The 25,452-nt window shown below is 44.9% G+C and overlaps 2 protein-coding genes across 3 annotated transcripts; one reads left to right on the top strand and one right to left on the bottom strand.

Annotated features, from left to right (window-relative positions):
* The first annotated feature begins 2,947 nt into the window (after window positions 1–2,947).
* On the top strand, window positions 2,948–7,742 carry LOC124348781. Its single transcript, XM_046799055.1, has 3 exons — window positions 2,948–3,320; window positions 3,467–3,736; window positions 3,805–7,742. The coding sequence occupies exons 2-3, from the start codon at window positions 3,643–3,645 to the stop codon at window positions 7,740–7,742; spliced, it is 4,032 nt and encodes a 1,343-aa protein (XP_046655011.1). The 5' UTR covers window positions 2,948–3,320; window positions 3,467–3,642.
* A 1,871-nt stretch (window positions 7,743–9,613) lies between these two features.
* Window positions 9,614–25,048, bottom strand: LOC124351105. 2 transcript variants are annotated; one of them, XM_046801870.1, is made up of 9 exons: window positions 24,961–25,048; window positions 24,792–24,879; window positions 23,664–23,794; window positions 19,114–23,571; window positions 18,968–19,045; window positions 18,259–18,896; window positions 17,653–18,187; window positions 13,590–17,584; window positions 9,614–13,526 (listed from the first exon to the last, which is right to left on the bottom strand). In XM_046801870.1, the coding sequence occupies exons 3-9, from the start codon at window positions 23,686–23,688 to the stop codon at window positions 9,984–9,986; spliced, it is 13,272 nt and encodes a 4,423-aa protein (XP_046657826.1). In that variant the 5' UTR covers window positions 23,689–23,794; window positions 24,792–24,879; window positions 24,961–25,048; the 3' UTR covers window positions 9,614–9,983. The 2 variants fall into 2 exon arrangements, with proteins under 2 accessions (XP_046657826.1, XP_046657825.1); XM_046801869.1 differs by having other exon boundaries at window positions 9,614–9,862; window positions 9,944–13,526; window positions 24,792–24,997.
* Between the last annotated feature and the right edge of the window lie 404 nt (window positions 25,049–25,452).

Raw genomic sequence — 25,452 nt, forward strand, 5'->3', positions numbered from 1 at the left:
TGGAAGTCAACGGTACACTTATCGCATTCGGTATTGGCAGAACGGGCAAGATGCGTCATCCGCCGATGAGCTGGGCATTCCGTCCAATGAATCAAGCTGCCGACTGGAGCAACTCCAACCCGAAACGACGTATTTTGTTAACATTGTGGTCGTCTCCGATGATTTACAGGAGATCAGTGCGCCCAGCGATGAAGTAAGCCTGACGACGCTGGCCGAAGAAGTCCGTTTCGCCGAAACGATTGTGAAGCACTGCAGAACAATCGGTAACCGGAACGGCATGGAGCTTTTTGCTATCCCGCTTACAAAAGTAACCGGATCGCGTTCAACGGCCGAACGTTTCGCTTTCGGTAAAACCGATGGAAGGAAAGGTGGAGCTGGCCAACAGAAAGGGCGGATTCAGCATCGAACCATTTTGGTGATGGGCGCAACCGGTTCCGGCAAGACAACACTAATCAATGGCATGATTAATTATATTTTCAACGTGCAGTGGGAGGATACCTTCCGCTTCCAGCTGATTGAAGAACAGATGGCCGGCCGCTCCCAAGTTGACAGCCAGACCAGCCGCATCACAGCCTACGACATCCATCACGCGGAAGGATTCCGCGTTCCGTATTCGCTGACTATTGTCGACACGCCCGGCTACGGTGACACCAAAGGCCTCGACAGGGACCAAGAAATCACCGAAATGGTCCGCAAGTTTTTCGAAGACAAGGACGGCATCCAGGAGCTGGATGTGATTGGCTTCGTGGCTCAAGCTTCCCTTCCTCGATTGACGCCCACTCAAATTTACATTTTCGATTCCGTTCTCTCCATTTTTGGCAACGACGTCAAGGAGAACATCAACTTTTTATTGACGTTTGCAGACAGCCAAGTTCCGCCCGTCTTGAGCGCAATTGGCGAAGCGGGCCTACCGTATCCAACGGACCCCGACACTGGCGAGCCTCTTCATCACAAATTTAACAATTCTGGTTTCTTTTGCTCCAGTCGCGAGTCAGGAAACACAGTCGACAAGTTCAATCGATTCTTCTGGCGAATGGGAATGGAAAATTTCAAAAAGTTTTTCTCCGTACTAGCCACTATGAAGACAAAGTCTCTGTCGTTAACCAAGCAAGTTTTGGATGAGCGTAAACGACTGGAAGCGACGGTGGACGGACTTCAACCGTTGATCAAAATCGGCTTGTCCAAGATGGAAGAAATGCGGAAGACGAAGCAAATGATCACAAACAGCCAAGCACAGATTGAAGCCAATGAAAATGTCGAGTTTGAAGTGGAAGTGACGGTGCCGAAAAAGGTGGAGATTCCAGCCGGTCAATTTTTAACCAATTGCAACAAATGTTACGTAACCTGCCATAACCCGTGTGCTTTCGAGAACGACGACGACAAAGTTGATTGTGCTGCCATGGATCATTCCATGGCTAGGGAAACTCGCAGTTGCCGCGTTTGCCCGGAGAAGTGCATCTGGAACATGCACGCCAACCAGCCGTACAAGTGGGAATATGTCAAACAGAAGCAAGCCACTTCATCTGATGCCATCAAACAGAAATATGAGACGGAACTGAAGAGAAAATTAACTGCCGAGGAGCTAATCAAAGTGCTGCAGAATGATCTTGACCACAACGAGAGGGAAGTACTTGAGCGTGTGAAAACGGTTTCAAGTTGCATCCAGCGGCTGGACGAGATCGCCCTGCGTCCGAATCCGTTCTCGACGCCGCAGTACATCGACCTCATCATCGACGCCGAGCAGCAGGAGAAACGTCTCGGCTTCAAGGAGCGGATCGAGAGTTTGAAGAAGCTGCGCCAAATGGCCGTTATCACGAGCAAAGTCAAGAACAACGAGTCGCTGTTGAGTCTGGACCAAAAAGACGACCTTGCCGAACAAGAGGACGATTACGACGACGATGATGACACTTATAGTAACGCCCGAACGGCCTTTGTAGACAATGGCGACAATTACGACGGTGCCTCGTTAGCACGCTAGCGCAGCAACAGATCGTCACAAGTTCCAGACTTCATTCAACCGCAAATAAAACTATTTTATCTTTATTCTTTATACCAATTACATTAATAATCAACTGTAGTCTGTAGTGGCTGCGAATGCCGATTTACCAAATTTCTTATCGACATTTGTTTGTCTTTTTATTTTACAAATGGGAATTTTTATTTGAAAGTAGTACTAAGTTGGAAAAATCTAATACAGCACTGAATGACAATGTGAGTAAAGAGCCTTAGTAAACCAGGTCGCACGATCAAATTATTTCGTCATCCGATAGTAGCCCTATTCAGTAGATGTTTTAACCTACCGGCGGAATCAATGCTCCGCAAGCGCGATAATAACATTTGATATCATTGCTGCGAACCGAGAATACGGCCATTACAAGATAACAAACTTTGTTTTTCACGTGCATGTGCACAAACCCTGCCCACCTACATAGACTTTGTAACTCTAAACAGGAATAAATGTGTCAGCTCTTTGCTAGTTGTTAAATGCATCAGTGGTTTTAAACCACATCTGTCCTGTCAAAATTTGGCGCTTGGCGAAACGCGAACGCGAAAATGACTAACTGTAACTGGTAATTTTTACGCTCCGTCGTCTGGCACGCAAGAAGTTCAGCATATTTTCGTTCAATTAAAAAAGCACGGGAGAAATCAGGAGCAATAATTGCTTCGTACATTACCATGACAGAGTTCATTGCAAAATCTGAAACATACCCATCGACGCAAAAGATTCAAACAGCAAAACAAACATTCAGCATCAATCGCACAGCTCATATTGTAAGTAGTTCTGCATTTAACGAGGCAACAGGGCACAAATTTAAACACATTTCATTTTCCGCATACTTTAATCATATTTAAAAAAAAATGATAATACGGGCAAGATAGGACATCTGTATGTCAAAGGTCGTGGTAGAAGATAAAAAATTTATTATTTTTAATCTCTGTATAAAACTGAGTTTTTCGAGTTTGTTTCTAGCACAAGCAAATGGAAGCGTTTCGATCAAATAATGCAGAAAATTTCTTGGAATTCATTGTGATGCGTGAGGCGAGACTTCATTTACACAACCGATGTCCTTGTCCTGCGGACCTGCGGTGGCGACACCTATTTAGTCCGTATTTCGACATATGCCTCGTCCTCGTGATCCGTTCCAAGTTAAAAATAATTTGTTATTCTGAAACTTGTTTTTTATGAATGTATTATGAAGTAGATTACCCGCAGAAATTTTCCGGTAGGGATTCCATCTTAACTTGATAACATTATGAAAGATAATGATAGACGACCCCTAAAACCCACCCCATAAGATGGGGCACAGTTTCTTTCAGAGGTAATAATGGGGCGAACGTCGGTTAATTTAAACGTTTTCTTATAATTTAATTTAAAAACAAATAGTTAACACTAGATCCACTTTGATTAAATTAAAGTTGTCGTAAACGCAAATCGCCTTTTCGAGTTGTATTTTTATCCCGCTAGGGGGTTCTGACGCCATAATACTTGTCAGGCGAAAGTCAACACGGCCTTAGACTATATCGTAGAAAATTAAAACAGTGATGGCTGCCCATTGAAGAATTCCGACCCGTTACATAATTCTCTTTAGTTCGGACCGTTATTTTATTTTATTTTATTTTATTTAGCCTACAATTTTCAAAATGACTAATCCGGATTGTGTCGAAATGAAGGCTTTGGGCCGCCAGTTTGCCATTGGAACACTTTACAATTACGCCAAAGATACAATTGTGCCAGGTAAGCTTGAATAATAATTGATAAAACATAGAATTTGTGCATAGAAAATACTTTGATATGTTATTCAGATATGCGCTTGTGGGATCCAGAAGATGTGGCCAAATTGATCGTCGAAACTGAAGAAAATGTCAAGGTTCATTCGATGGCGACTGAGCAAACCGAACGTGATGATGAGGCCGGTGAAACAAAGCACAGGTTTTGGCTATCTGATTTAGGAATGGATGATCACACGGCAATGAGTCTGATCACCGGCATTTTGCGTCCATCATCCGGAGGAGCTTGGCAGTACGTGGCTGACTGGGCGGACTGGAAGGCGGAAACGTTTGGCCGTAAAGCCGAAGTGGCGGTCCATTGTTGTTGCTCCAGGCTCTCCAAGGAAGTCTCGGCGGTCGATTCAAAAACTCAACTGGAAATCATTTGCCGTCCAGACAAATTAATGCAGAGCGGAGCCACTCACGTCGTCGTGGCCGTCACTTATGGCCTGGAAGCTTTTTGCATTTTCTCCCGTCAACAGCCAAAGTCAAACACGAAAACTGACGATGATGACGAAGCCACCGAAAGAATGCGTAACTACGCCCGCATATTCGCCGATCGGCTCACGGACGATAGAAACCATTTAGAAGCGGATCAGGATCAAGAAGGTGACGAAGAGAACGGCGGACAATGTTTCATCCCATTAGACTTGCAGTGCATTCTCTACAGCGATCTAAATCAAGCCAAAAACGGCGGACAAAGCTGGACTTGTAAGCCCGTTGCAGAACAGTACGAAGCCTGCAGGATGGAACTGAAAAATCAAGACAAAAAGGCAATTCCGCTGAAAGTATTACTGTGCCCACTCAGTAAATTGATGCCTAAGAAAAAAGGTAAAACTATTCTTCCGGATATGTCGACAGAATTAGTTCTTCGTTGTAAAATGATATGGAACCGTCAAATGGATTTGCAACGAATTCTTTGGGACGCGGACGATTTGATTGGCGATTTGAGCGATTGCCACTGTATTCCGCCAACAACCTATAAGAGAATCAAGGAATTTGGAGAATTAATAACCAAATTTGTTGGGGTTTTACTCAAGGCGCTGGCTCAATGGACAGTTGCCGTCCGACGCGGAGGAATCACGGAAGAAAAGATAATGACTAAGAAGATAAAAGCCGTGGAAACCCAATCGCCGTTCCTTCCCAACGAGCTGAACTGTTGGCTCAATCGTCAGAAACAGCAAATCAAGACTTTTAAAATGTTGGATCAATTACCCAATGTCCGGCTTGTGTTGGGAGTAGAAAATTTCAAAAAAGAGGTGAAACATGGAAACGAATGGTCTTACGCTGTGGTCATTCACTTGCCCAATTTGGACGGAATTTCTGATTTGTTGGTTGGCGAAATGAAGCGTTATGTTGGAGTATTCAAAAGTTCAAATTGGACAGATTGGAGAAGTGACAATAAAGGAACCCCAACTAAGGATTCAATTTTAACCAACTGTCGTCGAATATACTATGCTGCTCTAGAGTTTTCAACCTGGGTGACTAAAAACAACAACGACCACACCAATGTACGGTACATCATATTTTACGACGAACGGATTGGTGTAGGGGAAATATCGCCGTTCACGCGATTATACGACTGCAGAACGGAAGAGGCTCTACCTTTGAATTTCACCATTCCTGAAGCTCCAGGTCCAGTCACCGTCGAAAAGAACTATCGTGGTGTGATCACGCTCAGTTGGACAACTGAAGAGGAAGTCGAAGAGCCTAATTATCTTTTGCAGTACCGCAACATTAATGGATCCGGAGAAAGATGGGATTCCATTCAACATAATTCCAAGGGAATTACAATCAGTTATCTGCAATCGGAGGAAAGTTACGAGTTCCGCGTTGCCGCAGTGACACCAGGAGGAAGGAGTCCGTTCAGTCTGGTCAGCTACGAAGTGACAATCGATCCGGTTTGTCCGCCACCAGCTGAACTGCAGTGTTTGTACGTGACGGATACGAGCATCACCATTTCCTGGGATCATCAATTTTATTCAGGCGGAGTAGAGACCGTTGCGGAAGAAGATGGGGATAATTCTGAAAAGGATGAAGATGAGTACAACGGCTATGACGATGATGAGGACTATGACGAGTACTACGACGACACTGAAAATCAAGAAGCCGAAGTAACTATTTCCTCTTACTCTATTGATTGCTGGATGGGTGGAAGCCGTCACGAGTCTACATTTATACAAAGATTCACTACAGATAAGACGATTACACTCGAACCACTCGTCCCCGACACAGATTATAACGTCCAAGTTCGGGCTGTCTGCACTGATGCCACGGGATCCACTTTCTACAGTAAAGCTTCGCAGATTCTGGAAACGAAGACGCTGCGAGAAGCCGAACGGGTAGCACACGTCGTCCGTCGTGAGAGCCAAAAATGCAAAAAAAAAACTGACAAAGACATCGACGCTTATCAGTTGCGGCTAAAAAAACAACATCGCGGCGACCAAACACAGGGAGTTGGACACTACGTTTTCGGCGAAAGGTCTTATTTGGCGTTGGTCGGCAAGCGACGTCAACGAACCATCTTGATGCTGGGCGCCACCGGTTCCGGCAAAAGTACTCTCATCAACGCTATGGTGAATTATGTGCTGGGAGTAGAGTGGGATGACGATTTCCGCTTTAAACTGATCGACGAGCCGGACGACAAGTCACAAGCTCACAGCCAGACGGAGTTGGTGACCACCTACGACTTGTACGAGATGAAAGGATCGCGGCTGAATTATTCTCTGACAGTTGTTGACACTCCAGGATTTGGTGACACTAGTGGGCTGGAAAAAGACAAGAAAATTATGCAACAAATCCAAGATTATTTCCAGTGTCGTCACGGAATTCAGCAATTGGAGGCCGTCTGTTTTGTCGTCCAGTCGTCTCTCCCCAGGTTGACACCTACTCAACAATACATTTTCGACTCGATTTTGTCTATTTTCGGCCAAGACATTAAGGACAATATTCGGCTGATGGTGACGTTTTCTGACGGTGCTTTACCACCGGTCCTTGGTGCTGTCAAAGAGGCCGGCATCCCATCGCCCATGGACTCTACTGGTCTTCCCCTTTATCACAAGTTTAATAACAAAATTTTCTTTACTTCTAACAAGGGCGACCGCCAGACGAACGAATTTAACCGGACCTACTTTGATATGGCAGTCAGCGGTTTCGACAAATTCTTCGACGATTTGGGGGTAATGGAAGCCAAATTGTTGACTCTCACGCGTGAAGTGCTCGAAGAACGAAAGCGGCTTGAAGCCCTTATCGAAGGTCTTCAACTTCGTACACAAATTAAATTGACACGTATCGATGAGTTTCAGCAAATCAAGAAGATCCTGGCGGATAATCAAGATCAGATAGACGCCAACAAGAATTTTGAGTTTGAAGTCGAATTCCTCGTTCCAAAATCAACGGACATAACCGGAACGGGCCAGTTCACCACCAACTGTCAAAAGTGCCAAACAACTTGTCATTTCCCTTGTAGCCAGGCTCATGACGCAGATAAACATCTTTGCTCCGTCATGGACCGAAGCGGCAATTGTATGATATGCAAATGTCCGTGGAATGTCCATTTCAATCAAAAGTACAGGTACGAGATGGTGAAAGAGAAAGTCAAGCGTTCGTCCGACGCCATACGGCAACAATATCAAGGGGCCAAGAATAAAGCGATGACCAATGAACAGCTGCTGAAAAATATCCAGAAGGAAATCAAGAAACAAGAGGCGCAGCTGATGGAGTTGATGGAATCCACTTATCCATCCATCCAGCGACTGGACGAAATCGCCCTTCGGCCTCATCCGTTCTCCACACCCGACTATATCAACTTGTTGATAGCCGCCGAGAAACAAGAACATCGTCCAGGATATCAGCAGAGAATCACCACATTACAAAAACTCCGCCAAATGGCTGAGATCACGGCCAAACTGATCCGCGATAAGCGTTCCGTTCAAAAACCACCGCCGCCACCGAAACCCCAACCACCCAAATAGATTCGGAACTTGTCGATTGTCGTCGTTATTCGGCAATTTAATTTAGCAACATCGGTTCGTGAAATTACACACAGCAAATTGTTTCATGTGTGTGTACACAACGATGATAAATTTAAATAAAAACAGATTGCAATCATCTTCAAGTTAAAAAAAAATATATTTCAAATTTCACGCTTTAATGATTTTTTTTCATCCAATATTCACCACGATGTTCTCCATTCGCCAGGGGCTAACAGTGACTGACCCAGATTCCAAGCTTAATAAAAATCAAAAATCAAATAATGGAAAACATATTATATTTATAGGCATAGGCCTACGTAGAAATCACCAACCTTAGGACTCACCTTGATTTACTAGACCCTGCTGAAAAATTTTCCAATAGCTACTTTTCTCCAGTTGATTCAGCGCGTTCGAGATATCACCATCGAGGGGTGGGTCCAAAATCCAAATTCATAATCTTCCCCAGACCAAAAAAGAAGTGAAAATGTTACTGATAAAAATGGACTATTGAAGAGAATTCTGACTTACCGAATATCCGGAAGAAAGCATAGCAGATAGGATAGCCTGCGAGTACGATTCCAGCATATCTTCCACCGAACAATTCCGCCGATAAATGACGTAGATAGTTTTGGTGAGCGGATCAGGAATTACAGCACAATTCCGTTCAGAATAATGAGCCAACTGCTTTTCAAAAATACTTCTGGACGCAACAGCCTTGATTGAGCATCCGAGTTGTATTCGGTAACCGCACACATCCTTCTCTGAGCCAAGGTGAATAAAAATATGAATAATTCATTATCTAATTGATTAGGCCATTAAATGATAAAATTTCCAGTCGGAATGAGGCCCATGATGAGTCAAGTCGGTTGGGGGAAATAAAATGGGGGGAAAAAAATTCGATAATACTTGACTTTATAAAAAATAAAAGAGAAGATAAACTAGTATCACATACCCTGTAGAGCCATCTAAAATAGCGTAAAATAGGTAAAAGCCAAAGACTAGTTATTAGGGCAGCTATAAATTACCCAGGGTTTCTTGGCTTCCGTCCTTGGCCGATACATCGGCAAGATTCCCTTGTCGGGCCTGTGGCACAAATACTTGTATTACAGTCAATCCGTAGTTAATGTTTAAAATTGTTTTGGTACCTGATGTTGGGTTAAAGCTGTTCTTGTTGCACCTCCAGCTACTCCAACAATCGATTTGGCTACCCCAGCAACACAAAGAATAGGCTACTAGTCGTATAGCCTAGTTCCGTTAGATCCTCCAACTGCCGCTACAGCATATGGAGCACATAATTACAATTAGATCACATCAATCTCATTTGTAGGCATATAAGAATAGATTAGTGAAACTTGACTCTCAATGGCTTGAATCAGAAAATAAATAAATACCTGAATTGTATGTATTGAATTATTTTCCCAGATTTTCATTGTATTGAATTTTTCCCCAGAATTTCCTAGATTTGGTACTCTAAATAGTCATCACTGACTGATGAAGGATATCCTTGGGGCTTGGGGTAAAAAAACTGAGCTCAGTAAATGAGTGATGCCCCTGAATTTCCCATTAGAATCCAAATCTGAATCAATGCAAACAACTCCATTTTCTGTTGTGTCTGCAAAGAGAAACAAATCATGAGATTGTGCACATTTATTAGCTGTTAGCACAACCATCTGTTCAGATTTAAAAAACAAAACAAATATACAATTACCAGTAACTTTGACATATATTGTCGAGAATATCCTTTCTCTCCTTCTTTTTTCCGTAATCAAAGTTTTCAAGGAATTCATCCAAAAAACTGTACAAATATTGCCGAACGGATTTTCGCTAGCTTTATAACAAAATCAAAGGAACAGATACACAAATAAAGAAAATCATATTCATCATATATATTTTCTAATAATTACTAACGGAACCGTGGAACAAAACAGATAAGTTGAACAGGTTATAGCCAGAAGGATTTTATCAACTATCACACACAAAATAAAGTCACTCAGCGATGGAAAGAAGCTGTCTATTGTGTAGAGTCATCGCCAAGCTCATCTCAACAATAGTCTGTAATGTGCTGCACAAAAGAACAGGATTGGCTTACATAGTTGGCAGTATAATTTGTCATGGGTAGCCTAATCGAACAAAAAAAAATAAGAATTGATTTATTTTTTAATAAGCACAAGTTAAACGGGTTGCTCGTCTACTACGGTTACCGTCTTACTGCTATCGTGTTCATTTTCAAAATGCGCCTTATTAATGTTTTCGAATGTTTGCGAAAAATTTTTTGAATTCAGGTCCCCTGACGATCGGGACGTTGGTTGCTTTTCTCCGCGCATCAGTCTTCTTCATTTTTCTCGAATCCTTATTTCGCGCATGAAAGATGCTTGCTTGTTGTCCATTCCAATTGGGAATGAAGCCACTCAAGTACTGGTTAGTTGGTTGCTCCAGTGATCCAGTATAAAAATCGTGCTGGTAACCCTTGATTTTGTAACGGTCGACATACTTTCCTTCCTTCTCCATGCGCAGTATTTCGCCAACTGAATGTTCGTAATGTTTTGTGATGACCCTGGTGATCACTTCTGGCGACCCATTTTGTTGATTGTAGTCGCGAAAATCTTCAAAGTTTTCCTCATGTTCTCGGTAGAGATAGCGATTGCACTCGTGTGTCATTCTAGAAATATTGTTAACTTCGTCGACACCTCCAGAGTTGAGCGAAACATCGTGACTGTACACGTTTCCCGGTTTAAAATCTAGTTCTTCCTTGATCTCCTTCATTTTTTTGGAATTGCGCTCCTGTTGTCTCTCCGTTTCCGTTGTAATTATTTTAACGGTCCTTCCCAATTTGTCAACTTCATAAATAGTATTTCCCTTTCTGATTTTGCTATATGCACCTGCCTGCAAGTGTTGGTAGCTCTGGTTGACACCCAGTTTGCTCATGAATCGAGCTCGATCGTTTCCTTTTGCGTGATTCTTTAACTTTTCAATTGTATGATCCACCGAAGGATCTTTTTGAGCCTTTGAAAGGGCGTTGAAGAAGCAGCGGTTAGGTGGTTCCGAAGGATCGGGCACATATTCGTGTTTCGTTCCATCAGGCATGATGAGACAGACGTGCTTGGTTCCGTCGTCATTCTGCGTGAAACTCATTTTGACTACGGGTTTATTTGAATAAGGATTTCCTTCCGGATAGTAATAAAACTTGTCCCCTTGCGTGTACTGGCCAGTTTTGTCTTCCAATTCAAGCACGAAGCCGTAAGCGTCGACTGAGTTTTGCATTTCGATGGGCCCGGCCGGCCTTCCGTTGCCCATTTCGTCGATCCATTGATCCTCAGTTGGCATTTGGCCATCGCCAACGCCGTTATTAGTATTATTGTTGTCTTTTAGGTCGTTTGCCCCTTCCGGTAAGAGGGAGGGGCAGTATTTTTTGACGAATTTCGAGCTGATACTTTTTACCTTCCTCTCGACTTTGAGTTGGATCTTGGGCTCGAGCCACGTCGAATGGATCGTATCGAGAGTTTCCTTCATTATCGACGATTGAATTTCGCCCTCGGTATCGGACATAAATTTCTCGAATCGTTCTGCCTCTGTTTTTGATAACCCACCACCAGTACTTTCGCCAACAGCTGATTGCTGCCCCTGCTTATTTTTAGTTTTCAAGGCTCTCAGTTCGTCCTGTAGGGCGGCGTTCAGATCGCCGACGTACGTCACTCCGTGTGTTGCCAATTTCTTGACCGACTCGCACTTAGTCGCAAATTTGTTGATCTCTTTAGTCACTTCAGCCGCTTTTTGGCCATAATCAACGATAGTCTTGCCCACCTGAATGGCTTTTTCAATTGTACCGGCGTTAGCAGAGGCAATGATGCCTTGGGTGTTTCCGGTGGACGCGTGTGACCGGTAATCGCCGGCATAGTTGCCCTGCAAACCGGACAAGCCAGCTGATGAGCCGTTGAAGATTCCCGTCATACGACTGGTGATTGATGACGCGTTCGTGCGAAGCTCAGTAAACCAATCGCCGGCTTTCAATTGATTTGCGGCTCCATCCAGCACTTCCTTAATTTTTCGGCTCGCTTCGCCTGCGCTCTTGCCGCTTTTGACAATGGCAATCATCAGGGATTTCATGAGATCCTTGAGCTGAGTGAAAGCCGGTCGCATAAGGAAGTTGTTGAACAAGAAAGATTTGATGCGCTCAAGCACCTGTTCCATGATGAATTTGTTGAGCCACGTGAGGAAGCGGCTAACAGCCTGGCCGATGACGGACGACGATATCATGTTGGCGCACTGGATCAAGATCTTCTTGCCGGCCTGGAACCATCCCTTGAGTGTCCCATTGAATCGACACATCAGTTTGGCCGCTTGCCTGAAACTGCCACCGCAAGCCTTAACAAGCCGGGCGGCTCCCAGACCCATAGTGAGGGCAGTGACCGCCAAACTTTTAGCCTTGTCTACGAGGTAGGATTTCCATGAGAAGGATCCTGGTGACTGGAGAGACTGGAAGGCGAACATTAAATCGTTGAGGCCCTCGCCGATGAGCCCCGCACTGAAGAAAGGGAAAGCGATAGCGCCGACCAGTTGAGCAACTCCAATCAGGGCGACGATGCCAATCCGCCAGTTCCATCGCGACACGTACTCCTCAACTTTGAGAACGCGATCCAAGTGCTGGTTGTTGAACTGTTGAACCTCGTCGAATGGACTCGCTTGATCGTCGCCGGCTGGCGGAAGGGCGTCGTGCAGCGAACAGAACGAGGATTTGACTTTCGCCAATGTTTTCAACTGGCCGAGATGAATGCCGACGGCTTGCATGAGCGCTGCAGACAGTTTATCCCTTCTCTCTTTTATAGCTTTAGCCTCTTGAAGTCGTTGGCTGGAAATCTCACCAAAATGGCCAGCAACAGCAAAAATACTAAGGGCCGGCACGATCGGTGGGATCAGCTTTTTAATGTTTTGTTCTAAAGTGTTCTTTGACTTTTCTTCTTCTCTCGCCTTTCCTGTTTCTTCTTTGCTGTAAAAGAGCTTAGCAAGCATGTCGAATCCGTTGAGGGAACTGATCCTACTCTTGATCCCATCCAAATCTTGTTGGATATCTTCTCTAGATCGCTCTCTGTTTGCAGACGGAAATGTAATGGCCGGATCTTTGAGAACTTCCATGTCGACGAGGTAATCAAGGAATTGTTTGGCCAATTTCTTTTTACGCTCATCGAAAAGGGGCCGGAGAACGTACAGATTTCCATTCCGTTCGACTACAAGCGAAGAGAACCAAGTGGCCACAACATCGGCGCAAGATGAGAGAGCCACACCTTTGAGCAGTTCAACGTCAGTATCTTGGTCCATCGACGGGACCGATTTCAGGATGCGATGACGAAAGACTTTGTCCGTCACTTCCAATAATTTCTCGCCGTCCAGCCATTTTTCCAGCTTCTTTAATTGGTCACCATTTTCAATACCGAGTGTAGAGGAGACGAGCGAAAAATCTTGGCCGTCGTGAAATGTCAACCAACCGGGTAAAATACGCCGATAAGCTTTTGATAGGACGGTGTCGGGTATTTCGCCGACGTGATGATCGGCCTTGATCATTTTCCCACCACCAGCTATTTGGCCCTCATCGATGTAAACGGAAATTAAACTGCTCCAAAGCTTTGTTTCCACTTTGCCGATGGCGTTCTCGATATCCGACAGTTTGCAATTTTTCTTTTTCACAAGATCTAAGAGAGGCTCACGGCAGTGGGCGACGAACGGAGGCCAATCGAACGAATTTTCGCCAGTTTTCCTGTAGTGGCGTGACTTCATGAAATAACACCCCTCCTAAAAAATACAACAGATTCATCATTCTGGTAATAATTAAATGTTCAAGAGAAGAGGACTTACGAGCAACTCGATGACTTGATCGATGTGTTGGTCGTTTTCGGTGGGTAGGATGGAAGCCAGGGCACATTTCAACGATACGCCTAGCAGGTTATTGATTTCGGACGCGTGAATTCCCCACAAACGAATTTGATTCGTCACTTGTTCTTCGAACCGCCTGTGACAGAGGGACGATCCGTTTTCCATTTGAGTGTTCAAACATTGATCGATTTGTTGGTTGAGACTGGTGAGCACTTCGATTCGATCGTCGATCAGTTTCCGGGCCCGTTTCAAGTAGCTTTTGGCCTCTCTTTTCTTTTCGTAACCGGCGTCGTCGGCCAGAGCGAGGCGGGCGAGATCGAGCAGGGCGTTTTCGCACCACTTCGGTTCTATGGTCGTCACTTGTTTGTAACACCTGACCGCATCTCTCGGGTGCGACGATTCCTCGTAGCAGCGGGCGAGCATAGTCCATTCACTCGGACTGGAAACGACAGACTCGACGTCCGATAATTTGACGGACATCGTCAGATGATCGAAACTATCGCTCAGTCTGTCGTCGAGTACCGGATCACGATGGGCTTTCTCGATGGAGCCGGCATTTTCGTCGAGCCAAAGCGCCCAGCGATTGTTGAAACAATTTCTCGTAATCCTTTTGCAATCTTTATTTAAATTGTAATCTTTTTGGTTTGAGCTTAAAATGTCTAAAACCTTTGTAAAGATTTGTTGAACGACGTCTTGCTGTTGTGGTGGGTCGATCAATGTTTGGTTCAAGGGGCGGACACATTTTTCGTAGAATTTGTGGAAAAGTTTCTCTTCCAGTTGGATCTTTGGCAGAGCTTCTCGTCGGATGTTGTCCAATCGGAGCCGTTCGTCTTCGTCGCGCTTCGATTTCAATTGAAGTATCTGGCCATAAGGATCGAAACTTAGGTGGGATTTTCGATGTTCCTCATCCTCATTTTCGATGACAAATTGGTAACTTCCAGGTTGGCCAGAGCGGGCCGTTCGTCCTTCGGCTTGAGCTTCGACGCGGGAGTTGGGCGGCAGGAACCCGATAATTACGTGAAGACCGCCGTTATTGAGGAGCACTTTACTGGGTTTCAAATCCGTTCCACGTCCGGCCAAGTTTGTGGCAATGATCACCTGACCCGGAAGAATTTCCTGGTGTTGGTTCTCCTTGAAGGCCTCGTCGAATGAGCTGACATATTTGACGACTTGAATTGGAGTGACTGTTTTGGCCGTTTTGAGGCGGTCGTAAATCGAGTTGGCTGATTCAATGTTCTCGCAAACGACAAGAACGGCCCGCTTCTGGTTCGAAGCAACGCTTACGACCGCCTGTTGCATTTGATCGAGCCAATTTTGCCGATCGTGAACAATGATCGGCTCGTGTTGAAGGCAAAAGCGCGGCCTGAATCGTGGCAAGCGGAAAAAATCGACGCCAAACACTTGGCCCAGAAGGTCACACTCGGCCGCGGAACCGAGTGTGCCCGTCAGTCCGTACATGCGGCCCTCAAATTCGCTAAAGTAGCCAATGTTGGACATGAAAATGGCCTTCAGGGAGATGGGCGTCCATTTCAGGCCGTGTTTCAACTGCAAAAATTGCTGCAAACCGTCAGACCACTCCGTTTGCACTTGCTCCACTCCCGTCTCTTTGTCCATGATGACGATCCGCCTGCCTTGTCCGTCACAGCAATCGTCCACCTTGTAGGCGTCGTTGGGTTTGAGTAGGTAACAAGCCCGGAACGCGCTCTTGATCCACGTCGACAGGTGCCGTTCGGCGAATTGCTTCAAACAATTAGGAACGCAAGTTGGAATCATCGGCTCGATCAACTGGCGAACTTCATCGACGATGTCACTCGATTCGGCTAAACGGACGACGTCGGGGGCGTTGACCATCGTCCAGATTTGGACAAACAACCGCATGAGATCGTACATTTCGGGGATGTTGTGCGACATGTACAATATATTTTCTCCCTTGTCTAGAGTCATTGAATCCACCTCGTCGACGATGATGGCTCCCGGGTTCCGGTTGCGGGTCATGTCCTTGTCCTCGAAGAAGCGCGTGAGGAGAATGTCACGCATGAAACTGCCCAGGTCGCCGTAGATGACGTCGTTGTTGTACCGGTTACGTCTGATATCGTCGTCATTCGAACATAGCTGGTCACAATTGTTGCTCACGCTCACGTCAAACGCCTGGAAGAGCCACCCGATTTCGGCGATGTTGGCTTCGGCCAGCACGGAAGAACTCGTGATGATGTTCACGTGTCGATCCTTGTTCCAGTAGCGCAAGGTATGATAAATGGCCACCAGCGCAGAGATGAGCGTTTTTCCTTCGCCGGTCGAAATTTGTCCCATTCGTCGAATCATATGCCCGGCTTGCCGGTTATCATCGGAAGAAACGAACGCAGTGACTGCAATAAGTTGAACGTCCCTCGGGAAGTAGCCATTTTTGTCGTGAACGACTCGACAAGCAACGGCCAGAAAATCGTCCACCTGCAATGATTTGCTGCTCGGCTTCTTTATTTCATTACTCCATTTTCTGATGTCGAATTTAGTTTCGAATTTTCGAATCCGGATGCTTTTGATGCGTTCAACCATTTCGCTGCAATTGCCGATCACTTTGCTCGACTCAGGATCTCGACTCATGATGGAAAAAATGTCCTCGACGCTCAAATCGGCTTGACTCGATTTTCTCATGTCTTTTTCGATGATATCCGCATCGAACAGTGAATTCCAAACTGAATCTTTCACCGCCATCGAATTTTTCAGTAAACTTTCGTCGATCAGGGCAATCCATCGATCTTTAATAGAGGGGTATCGAAACAAATTCTGCAGAATGTTTCTCAAATGAGCGTGGTCGCCCGACTTATCTTTAAGTTCCGGGTGGCGATGAACGACCAAACGAAGGAAGTGGTCGCTTCTTTTCTGGCCGAATTGGACGTCGAGTATAGATACCAAACGACGGGCAATGTCAGGCGTCCAATCAATGGCCAGCTGGGCGTAGCGGATCACTGACAGCCAATCGTTTAATGAAGAATTGGAGAAACTGTCCATCAATGTTACGTCTTCGTGAAATTGAAGCTTGAGTGCCGTCAACCTGTTGGTCACTTCTTGGACGAGTTTCATCAGTCGAATCGGATCACCCGCCATTTCCTGCCGAATCTTGTGGTAGAAGGTATGCAAGAAAGTTCCTGGCGCTCCGGACGATGGCCACCATTGTACAAGTTGTTGGACGATGCCGGAACTTTTAATATCAATTTCATCTTCACGGCACTTTTCGTTGAGTTCATCGAGTAAATTCTGAATGGCGAAAATGGCGAGCATATCGATCCACTGGTGAGGTCGGCAACTAGTCGTGGCGGCTCGACACAGGTCGAGCGGAAATTCCTCAACCTCTTCAAAGAATTTGGTTATCTGGTGGACGGAGAGTCCTTGATTCGCCTCGTACGATTTCAGCGAAGGGACGATGACGTCACGAATCCAAAGGAGCCAATCGTGCACTTCGTCAGCACCTTGTTCTATCTTTGTGCTGATCAATTGATTAAACGATCGGCAAAGTTGGATGATGTGTTGCTTGTCCGCTAATGCTTCCTGGCTATGTGGAGCGCCATTCTGGTTGGACTTGGACAAATAGCGTTCGATATCCCGGTCGGTAATGGACGGCTCGAAACAGAGCACAAACTCGGCTCGGAATCGTTCGATTGCCAATTTTTGCAGCGCACCCAAGAAACACGACGGCTGTTGGTCGTCAACCAACAGCGCGCTCTCTACTGAGGGACGATCGTCGATCAGATCGATGTACAATTTTTCTTCGTCGTTGAAAATGTCGTAACTGGTGATGGAAAAAAATAACTGGGCGTCATTAAGGCTGTTAGTCTTATTCCGAAGCGCCTCCTCCAAAAGACCAATGCTTCCCGGCCCCAAGCAATCTTCCAAACCTACACATCGTTCATGGAAAGCCTTTCTAGTTCCGCTCAACATTTTCGACAGGAAGGACTTTTTTCCGGGCGACGGATCGAGTTCTTCAAAGGAATAAATTCGTTTAAATAAAAATAAATAAATAAATGTTTAGAACTTGCTTTGAAATTACCTGGAATTAAACAACCATTTAAAAAATGGTTGGCAGTTTTTTCATCCCAATAGAAGGAATTGGATTGGCCTAGTTGAATCAATCCCTTGAGGACAAGTTGCCGGGTTTCCACTTGATCTATCAGAAATTTCGTTTGGCTGCCCTCTCGATTGCTGGCAGTTTTTTGGCGCATGTTTGGCCGCACAAATCGGACAATATTAGTCCAACGGTCGACGAAGTTTTTAAATGTGAACCGCACAAGGTCCAAGTCTACCTTCTTGGTTGGGCACTTTGTACAATTGGCCAACAACTTGGTCTCGTAGCAGGCGCTGCAATAGTCGAACAACACTTGCTGGATTCCCATCGTTTCTGTCCAGTATTCAGTATTTTGTCCATCTGCAGCACGAGATGCATCATGCATCTTCCTTGTGTGTGTAAACAAATAATCAAGTCGAAGGACCCAATCTCTAGCCATATCCCAAGTTGCTCGTTTTCGGTCGCTGCTCAGCTGTAGGCCGACGAAATTCGCCAGTGTCGTTATCAACCCAATTGGCTTCTGTTACACGTACATTGAAAAAAAGATTAGAGCAGAATACTTGAAAATGTAACTTGACGTATACTACGCACCTCACTGATGTCAAGGTTCAAAATGGCGTCAAAAAACGAGCTCCAACTGATTTCGGACAGATTCGGGATTGAAGTACACTCCACAAAAATGTCGATTGCTGCCCGGAGTAGAGATGTTTTTTCGTTTTTCAATCCGTTCCAACTGAGACATTGGCTAGACGCAATAGTTGCTTTGATAACCGTGAGCGTGTCGATACCGGACCTAGAACCGGCCAAATAACCAACAAACATCTCCAACCAGGAAAGCGCTTGATTGAACGTGTGTAACATGTTTCGACGACGAGCGGTCATCTGATCGTAGATTTCTCTGCTGCAGTCGTTCTCACTTGACGACTTTGATTCGGCAGTTTCGACTAGTTCTTTGACAGCGAAGTGTACCATAGATTGCGCTTCGCTATCCAGGACTTTCCATTGAACTAATTTCTTCTTCCATTCTCCGAGCTTAGCTGAATTTATTAGCTGGCTGCTGGTATTTTTGGCGTCGTCAGTAATCAAGTCCATCATCAATTGAGCTGCTTCGATCACGACGAGTAGCGATCGAACTGATTCCGCGTCATCGAAAAATGGAACTGTCGCTCCCGAAATGATTTCAAACAAAATATCCGTCAAGACGACGATGTCTTTGCCGACATATTTTCCTGAATTAAACAAAAGTAGTTAATACGCAATAATGCTAACGCTGCGACGAACTTAATAATAGCAATAATACCTTTCGTTGTTATACACAATAATTTATTCGAATAGAGTTGGGTGACTCTTGGAGTAATTGTCGATGCTATCTCTTTGACTGCGTAGCAATAAAAAACATAAATGAAACACAAACATTTTGACTTCTTTCAAATAAATTGCACTTACCCGCTAGTTTGAGATATTCTGCAATGAATTTGAAGGTATCTTGGGGTGAAGACTGTTTCTGGAGTTGAAGCCATTTTTGGACGGCTTCGAGCGGTGGCAGACCAGTTGTGAAAAGCAAATACCGTTCGAGAGCCAACTCCAAAGAGTTCAAACTTCGATCGTCGTCTTCGGGATTTCTGCGGGCGATCACGTTACGAAAATGTTCTGTCTGTTCATTGCATTTGCTCCAACGCAAGAAGAAATAGTTGCTCCATTTTTCAAGGAACGTCGATCGAAAGCAGTGCCAATGGTATCTGATGAAATGGTCGGTGATCGGCGACTTGTTGAACAAAATACCGGCCACTTCCTCGATTTGACTCGGTTCGAACGATGCAGTAAGATGACTCAGCCGAAAGTGCAATTCCAGAATCACGTTCTTCTTTTGAAATTTCTTTGAATCAGCCAACAAGGACAAAATGATTTCCACTTCGTGGCGAGTATCATTTTTACTCGATACGAATAAATCCGCAGTTGACGCTTCAACTTTTTGCGATAGTGGTTTGATGCAATCCAGAAATTGTCTTGGTTTCTTATCGGCACCATCCAGTTTTTCTTTCAAAGTACGTCCCAACTGCAGTCGCTCTTTAAAAGATAAACTGGTGAACGACGATTGGATAGCCGTTTTCAGTCGGCGAATCGCCTCTCCAACATCCTCGTTCATTTTCCCATCTGTGGACCATTTTTCACTGAAAAGCGACTGCATTTGCGACCAAATCGGTGCTACGAATCTTTCGCTAAATGCCCGTTCGACAAGCGCCATCAAGTGGCAATCGCAATTTTTGCGCGCCCACTGACCGATCGCGTCCATCTCGTCGACTTCCGGTGACATGTGATCGATGATGAAAACCCGCTGCCATCTATCTTTGACGTCAATCTTAGATATTTCATGAGCTATTCCGAGCCGATCCCGAGCGAAGGGCAGCAACAACTTGTCGACCGCGGCGATGCTATTCTCATAATTCAAAGCTTTCGAAAGCCCGCTCACGAATTGATCGACATGCTTCAACCAATCATTTTCGGCGTCCGATGAAGGTGCAGCAGATTTGGTCCATTTCGACACCGGTGAGCATTGCAACCAAACTTGGGCGAAGAGACTGGCCCTTGACTGACGGAGTTCTTGATTAATAGTAACTCCAAAGATTGTTTTAGTTATGTTGGTAAGGATCCACTTGTCCAAAAAGAGGCCCAGTATAATGTGACAATCGTAGACGGGCTGGTGGGTCCAATCCGATATTTGGCGACCAAGAAAGGCGATGACTTGTTGAACCGGGATGGGGCGCTGGTGGAATTCGTGCAAAATCCAAATGGCGTTCTTCTCTGCAACTTCGTGATGGCCAGTTGACGCCAGAAATGCGAGTAGAATTTCGATCAAATCACACCTTGCCGGCGACACCTGGTCGGCAAGCGAAATAATCAACGGAAGATGCGATGCAATAAACTCCAAAGAATCGGCCAATTTGAGCGGATGGCTCGTCTTCGAAACTTCGCTGACAATTTTCTCGATGGACTCCCATTCCTTTTCGTGTTCATCAAACTTTAATTTGAGGACTAGCGATTGAAATGCTTGAGGAATTTTCAGCGTCAGCAAAAAACTGTCGTCTCCTTTGCTCATCATAAGGGACATGACCAATGCATCGACTTGAGCCGAGCAACGCAATGCTGCTGTCGATTTTTCACATACCGGGCGGCCGGATCGCACGTTGCTCACAAGGTTAGTTGGAATCCTGGAAGCAGGAAGGCCCAGAATGTTTTCGTCCTCAAAATTCAGTCTCAACTGCCTCGTTATTCTTTGGCCGACAACCGTCTGTTGAGCGATGCGCTGCTCAAATGTTTCTTGAATTTTGGCTTGAACGCGCTGGTGGATTTCGTCCATCCGCTCGAGACGTTGGCGATCGGCGGCCAGCGCTCCTTCGTGACGTGAAACGGCCTTCCGCTCTCCGACTACCTCTCTCGACATTTGGTTAATAGAGTCCCTTTCTTTTTCTTTTTCCCGCTCATCGCGACGTCTCGCCTCCGCTTGTCTGTTTCTCTCACGTTCGTATTCGTCGCTTCCTGTTTGATGTTGACTGTGAAATTGCGAAGCGGTTTGATGAGTAGTTGCATTAGAAGAGCGTTGTCTCTGTTGCTGACGCGCGGCTTTTTGGCCTTCAGTGCCACGTTTGCCTTCCGTAGCTTGATTCCTTCTTGAAGAACTTCTACGAATCTTGTGTCCTATAATCTCCCCCCAAAACTTGACCATTTCCAGATCGGTTATGGAACCCATGTGACTTCGCCAATATCCCGTATTCCAATAGATTGGCCGATTATCGTTTGGCTCGAAATACAAAAACGCGTCTTGTCCGTTTTTGCCGCCCGATCCTCCCGCAGCGCCGCGGCCTGGTTGGCCATCGTTACCGTCTTCTCCACGGGTGCAATCTTGTTGGATGAATTGAGATGATTCGGTCGATCGATGATGGGACGAAACAAATTTCACCTGTCCGCTGAGCCCACCTTGTCCACCCTTGCCGCCGTTTCCGCCAGATCCACCATCACCACCCCGTTTTCCGGGCCATCCATTGTTACTGTACACCCTCTTTGTGATACCACGTAAATCACCTAAGAAATACCAATCATATCCTAATTTTTGATCACTGGGAGTCACACCATCACGGCCGTCGTATCCATCAGAACCGGGTTTGCCGTTGCCGCCGTCCTGGCCGTCGGTTCCTTTTCCGCCCCGAGCCACAATCTTCAAAGAGCCTTTGAAATTTTGACAGCAAATGTTGACGTTGCCGGCGTCCTCGCCATCTTGGCCCGCTAGTCCATGGTTTCCGCTCCCGCCCGCTCCATTTCCGTCGTCCGCATTCCGACGCTGGTGCTCTTTAGCGTCGCGACCCGACGTGTCTATGGTCCGCTTGCCCCCGCCAGGTGAACAGATGATGTGAATGAGCGGAGCCGTCAGGGTGACACTGATACCGGGCACTTTCAAGTCGCAATCAAAATAGATAACCCGTTCCGCTTTGATGACAATTTCTCTGCAATTGCTTAGATTTACTGATGATTTCACAATTTTACTCAGTACGACGCTCGCTTCTCCGTCAATGGTTAAGACGCGATTGTTTGTAATTCCATTACTGATTTCTCGTCCTATAAATTTGTCCAAAGCCGAGTGCAGCTCTTGCAGCTTATTCGACTCTCTTTTCACGTAATTCTCTATCATGGCTCGCTGCTCTCGATTGGCAGTCGGCGGAGGATGCATCAGATCGAAAACCCTGACAGCCAACAAAGAAGCATTCCTTTCTCTGTAAATTTCGTGATTTCTTCGCTGGCAAGCCAAGTTGTAGTCCGGAACGAAGGCGGGATTGGCCAGATCGAGCAGCATTTTTTTCCAGGCTAATTTTTCCAACAGTTTGAGTTCTTCAGCGGCGCGTCTGTCGATATTGTCGATGCGTTGACGACATTTGGCAATCTCCGAGTTCAGGCGTTCAACGTTCTCTAGGATTTTGTCGATTTCCTTGTTGATTTCTCGCCGTTTCATTTCAATCTTCCTCTTTTGATCGATGAACGCCTGTTCGATTTGACGGGCCAAACAGCGTGCCGTGACTTGCCACAGTTGATCACACCAAGCCGAGGTGGAATCTTTGGAATCTTGGTCGGGTGACAAGATGCAATTTTCCATGTCTAAAACGATGTGGTGGAGTTCGTCGCCGATTTTCCATTTTCTAAACTGTTGCTTGAAAGAATCAAATGTATTGTCGATTAACTTGATTTCATCGTTCAGTTGATCGTATCGGTTTCCCAGCGCCTCTTCGGATAAAGCGGCAAAAGTATCTTTGAAAAATTGATCGAGACAATTTTCGACAAGCAGCACCAGATGTTCCCAATAGGAAGCCGTGTCTTGATAAAACTCTGACAGACAAGCTATCGCGTCAAAACATTTTCTTATTTTGTCGTGCCACAAGTAATAGGTTGTGATTGGATGAGATGATGACAGCGATAACTTGAGGGCGCGGGAGCCTTCATCAAAACCGAAGCAGATGATTTGAAGATGAGAAGTTTTCGAGAGTTGCTGAACCCAAAGGCGATGAAATCTTCCCCATAACTCGCCAACTTGGTTGGTGGTAATCGTCTCCGACAAATCGAGTGTTGCTCGAAACTTGTTCCAGGTCGATTCGTCGAGCCAATCGAGCCCGCTGATAACGGATAGTGACGCATAGTCCAGGCTCTTGAGCCAATAACGAGAAGTGTAATGCTGGACGAGACTCAGAACGAGCGACTCATCTACCGTCAAGTCGCCGTTGAGTTGGTTCGACGTTAATCCGGCGCATTGTTTCTCCAAAAATACACGCAAAGCATCATAGGTATTCGTTCTATAAATGACTCGAGGTTCGATTTCTATGGATTGGCGACCAACGACGATCGTAGCTTTTCTCGGGGTTTCTAAAAATGAAAGATTATTCTATTATTCTGCTGCGAAAGTTAAAATCAATCAATAAATAAAGAACATACAATACATTGTGCTATCGTGTTACCTAAAAGTGTACACTTGACTTCCATCTTTGGTTTTACGCGCTAGTCGCTTCAAAAAGGGTTTGCGAGATGAACTTTCAAAAGTCCACTGGTGACCCATTCAACGCCATTCGACGATGACAGTATCTGCAACCTGGATTTGTAAGTGTCAGAAGAAAAAGCAATTAATAAAGGCATTAACAAGTTTCACAAAAAAAAAATCGGAAATAATTCACACTCTTTACAGAAAGGCTACTTATGATTATGGGAAACAGAGTAAAATATTTCATAGGGCAGCCCGCAAAAGCCGGGTGCGTAAGGCATGTATTTTTAACAACTCAAGCATCGTGCTCAATTTTTGCTTTGCAAGTTTTTTCTCACTCGCTTACAGCTTTAGTATTTGTTTGCAATAAGTGCTGAAATAGAATTAGCTTTAGGGAGGAGCGCAGACATCGGTGATGCCGTTGGCATACGGTGAAAGAGGAAATTGTCACTGGAAGACTTTTTACGATCACAGCATTATGTCGTAAAGCTGTTTTCATTTTATTTGCTGCATTCTTTTCTCAAAAAGTCTTTCAGAATTTGTAATTTGTGCTAGTTTTTTTTTTTTTTTTTTTAGCTTTTGGCATTCTACGAAAAAAAAAAAAAAAATTACCCAATCAGTTAAACACGCACGTGCATAGAAAGGAGAGAATCGCAGTCCGTAAGTTAGCACAGATAACCACACAGGCACACACATTTTTATGAGGTAAACAAATACGTGTTACAAAAGTACTAAAGTGTCTTTCTTTGTTGGTGTGATTGGTTTTTAGAACTCTGTACTTACTTGACTCGTGTGAAAATAGTGAGATCACAGGCGCCGCATAAAGTGCGGATGAGAAAAATTACTAAATTTAGCCTGGGACGGCCTGGGATAAAGTGACAACTAGCCGAGATCGTGACGGTACTAAGTATAGCTTACTTTGAACCATATTTAAATACTATTGATGGCAACCAACAACCAACTAATAGTATTGCAAATTTAACTTCATCACGTGGCATGAAAAAGCAAGAGTTTCTTGTTTACTTCGTTCAAGTTTAACGCCTTTTTCCATTTTCAAAAATTATTCACATGTGATTAGGCAATAAAAATTAAGTTTAAATGTGCTTACCCCAGAATTAACTTCACGTCGACATCTCTGTACAGCGAAACACAGTTCTCCGTTGCTGTTCCGCGCTATACGTTCGGCTACAGGTTGACTGAAATTCGGAAATTTTGCTCCCAAGTTACTGAAATTACGTCGCTAAATTACTAACTAAACCTCCTGCAAGATATCTCACCTGGTGCCCATCAGTGCCTACTGCTTTGAGCCTAGTGGCTCTCTCTTTAAAATCAAAATGTCTGTGAGACTGGGACCAACTGACCATGCTGTGACTGTGTCATAAATAAACCAACCCCCTACCGCAACTTGAAATAAACCCATAATCAGCCCATAATAGACGAACAGACGATACACTGGTGTCAGAGTGTAAGTTTCACGACAATTTTCTAGGAAATGAACATTTAAAAAAATTCAATACTCAGTATTAAAGCTAATTCTCATCGATTGATCGATTAGATGAATTATTTTAAATTTGACAGATAATTTGAAAACTTGAATCTTTTAAGTTTTCAACAACGAACAATGTAGGTAGGCTAGCAGACAACTGTTGTGCTAGCTAGTGTGACTGCATGTAGATGTAACGACTAGCGACTAACACTAACAACTAACAAGAAGTAACAAGATAACTAGCTTTCTTCTTTCTTCGTCGTTCAACATTTTTAAAATTTCT

Source organism: Daphnia pulicaria, chromosome 7, assembly GCF_021234035.1.
Source record: "Daphnia pulicaria isolate SC F1-1A chromosome 7, SC_F0-13Bv2, whole genome shotgun sequence".
NCBI lineage: Eukaryota > Metazoa > Arthropoda > Branchiopoda > Diplostraca > Daphniidae > Daphnia > Daphnia pulicaria.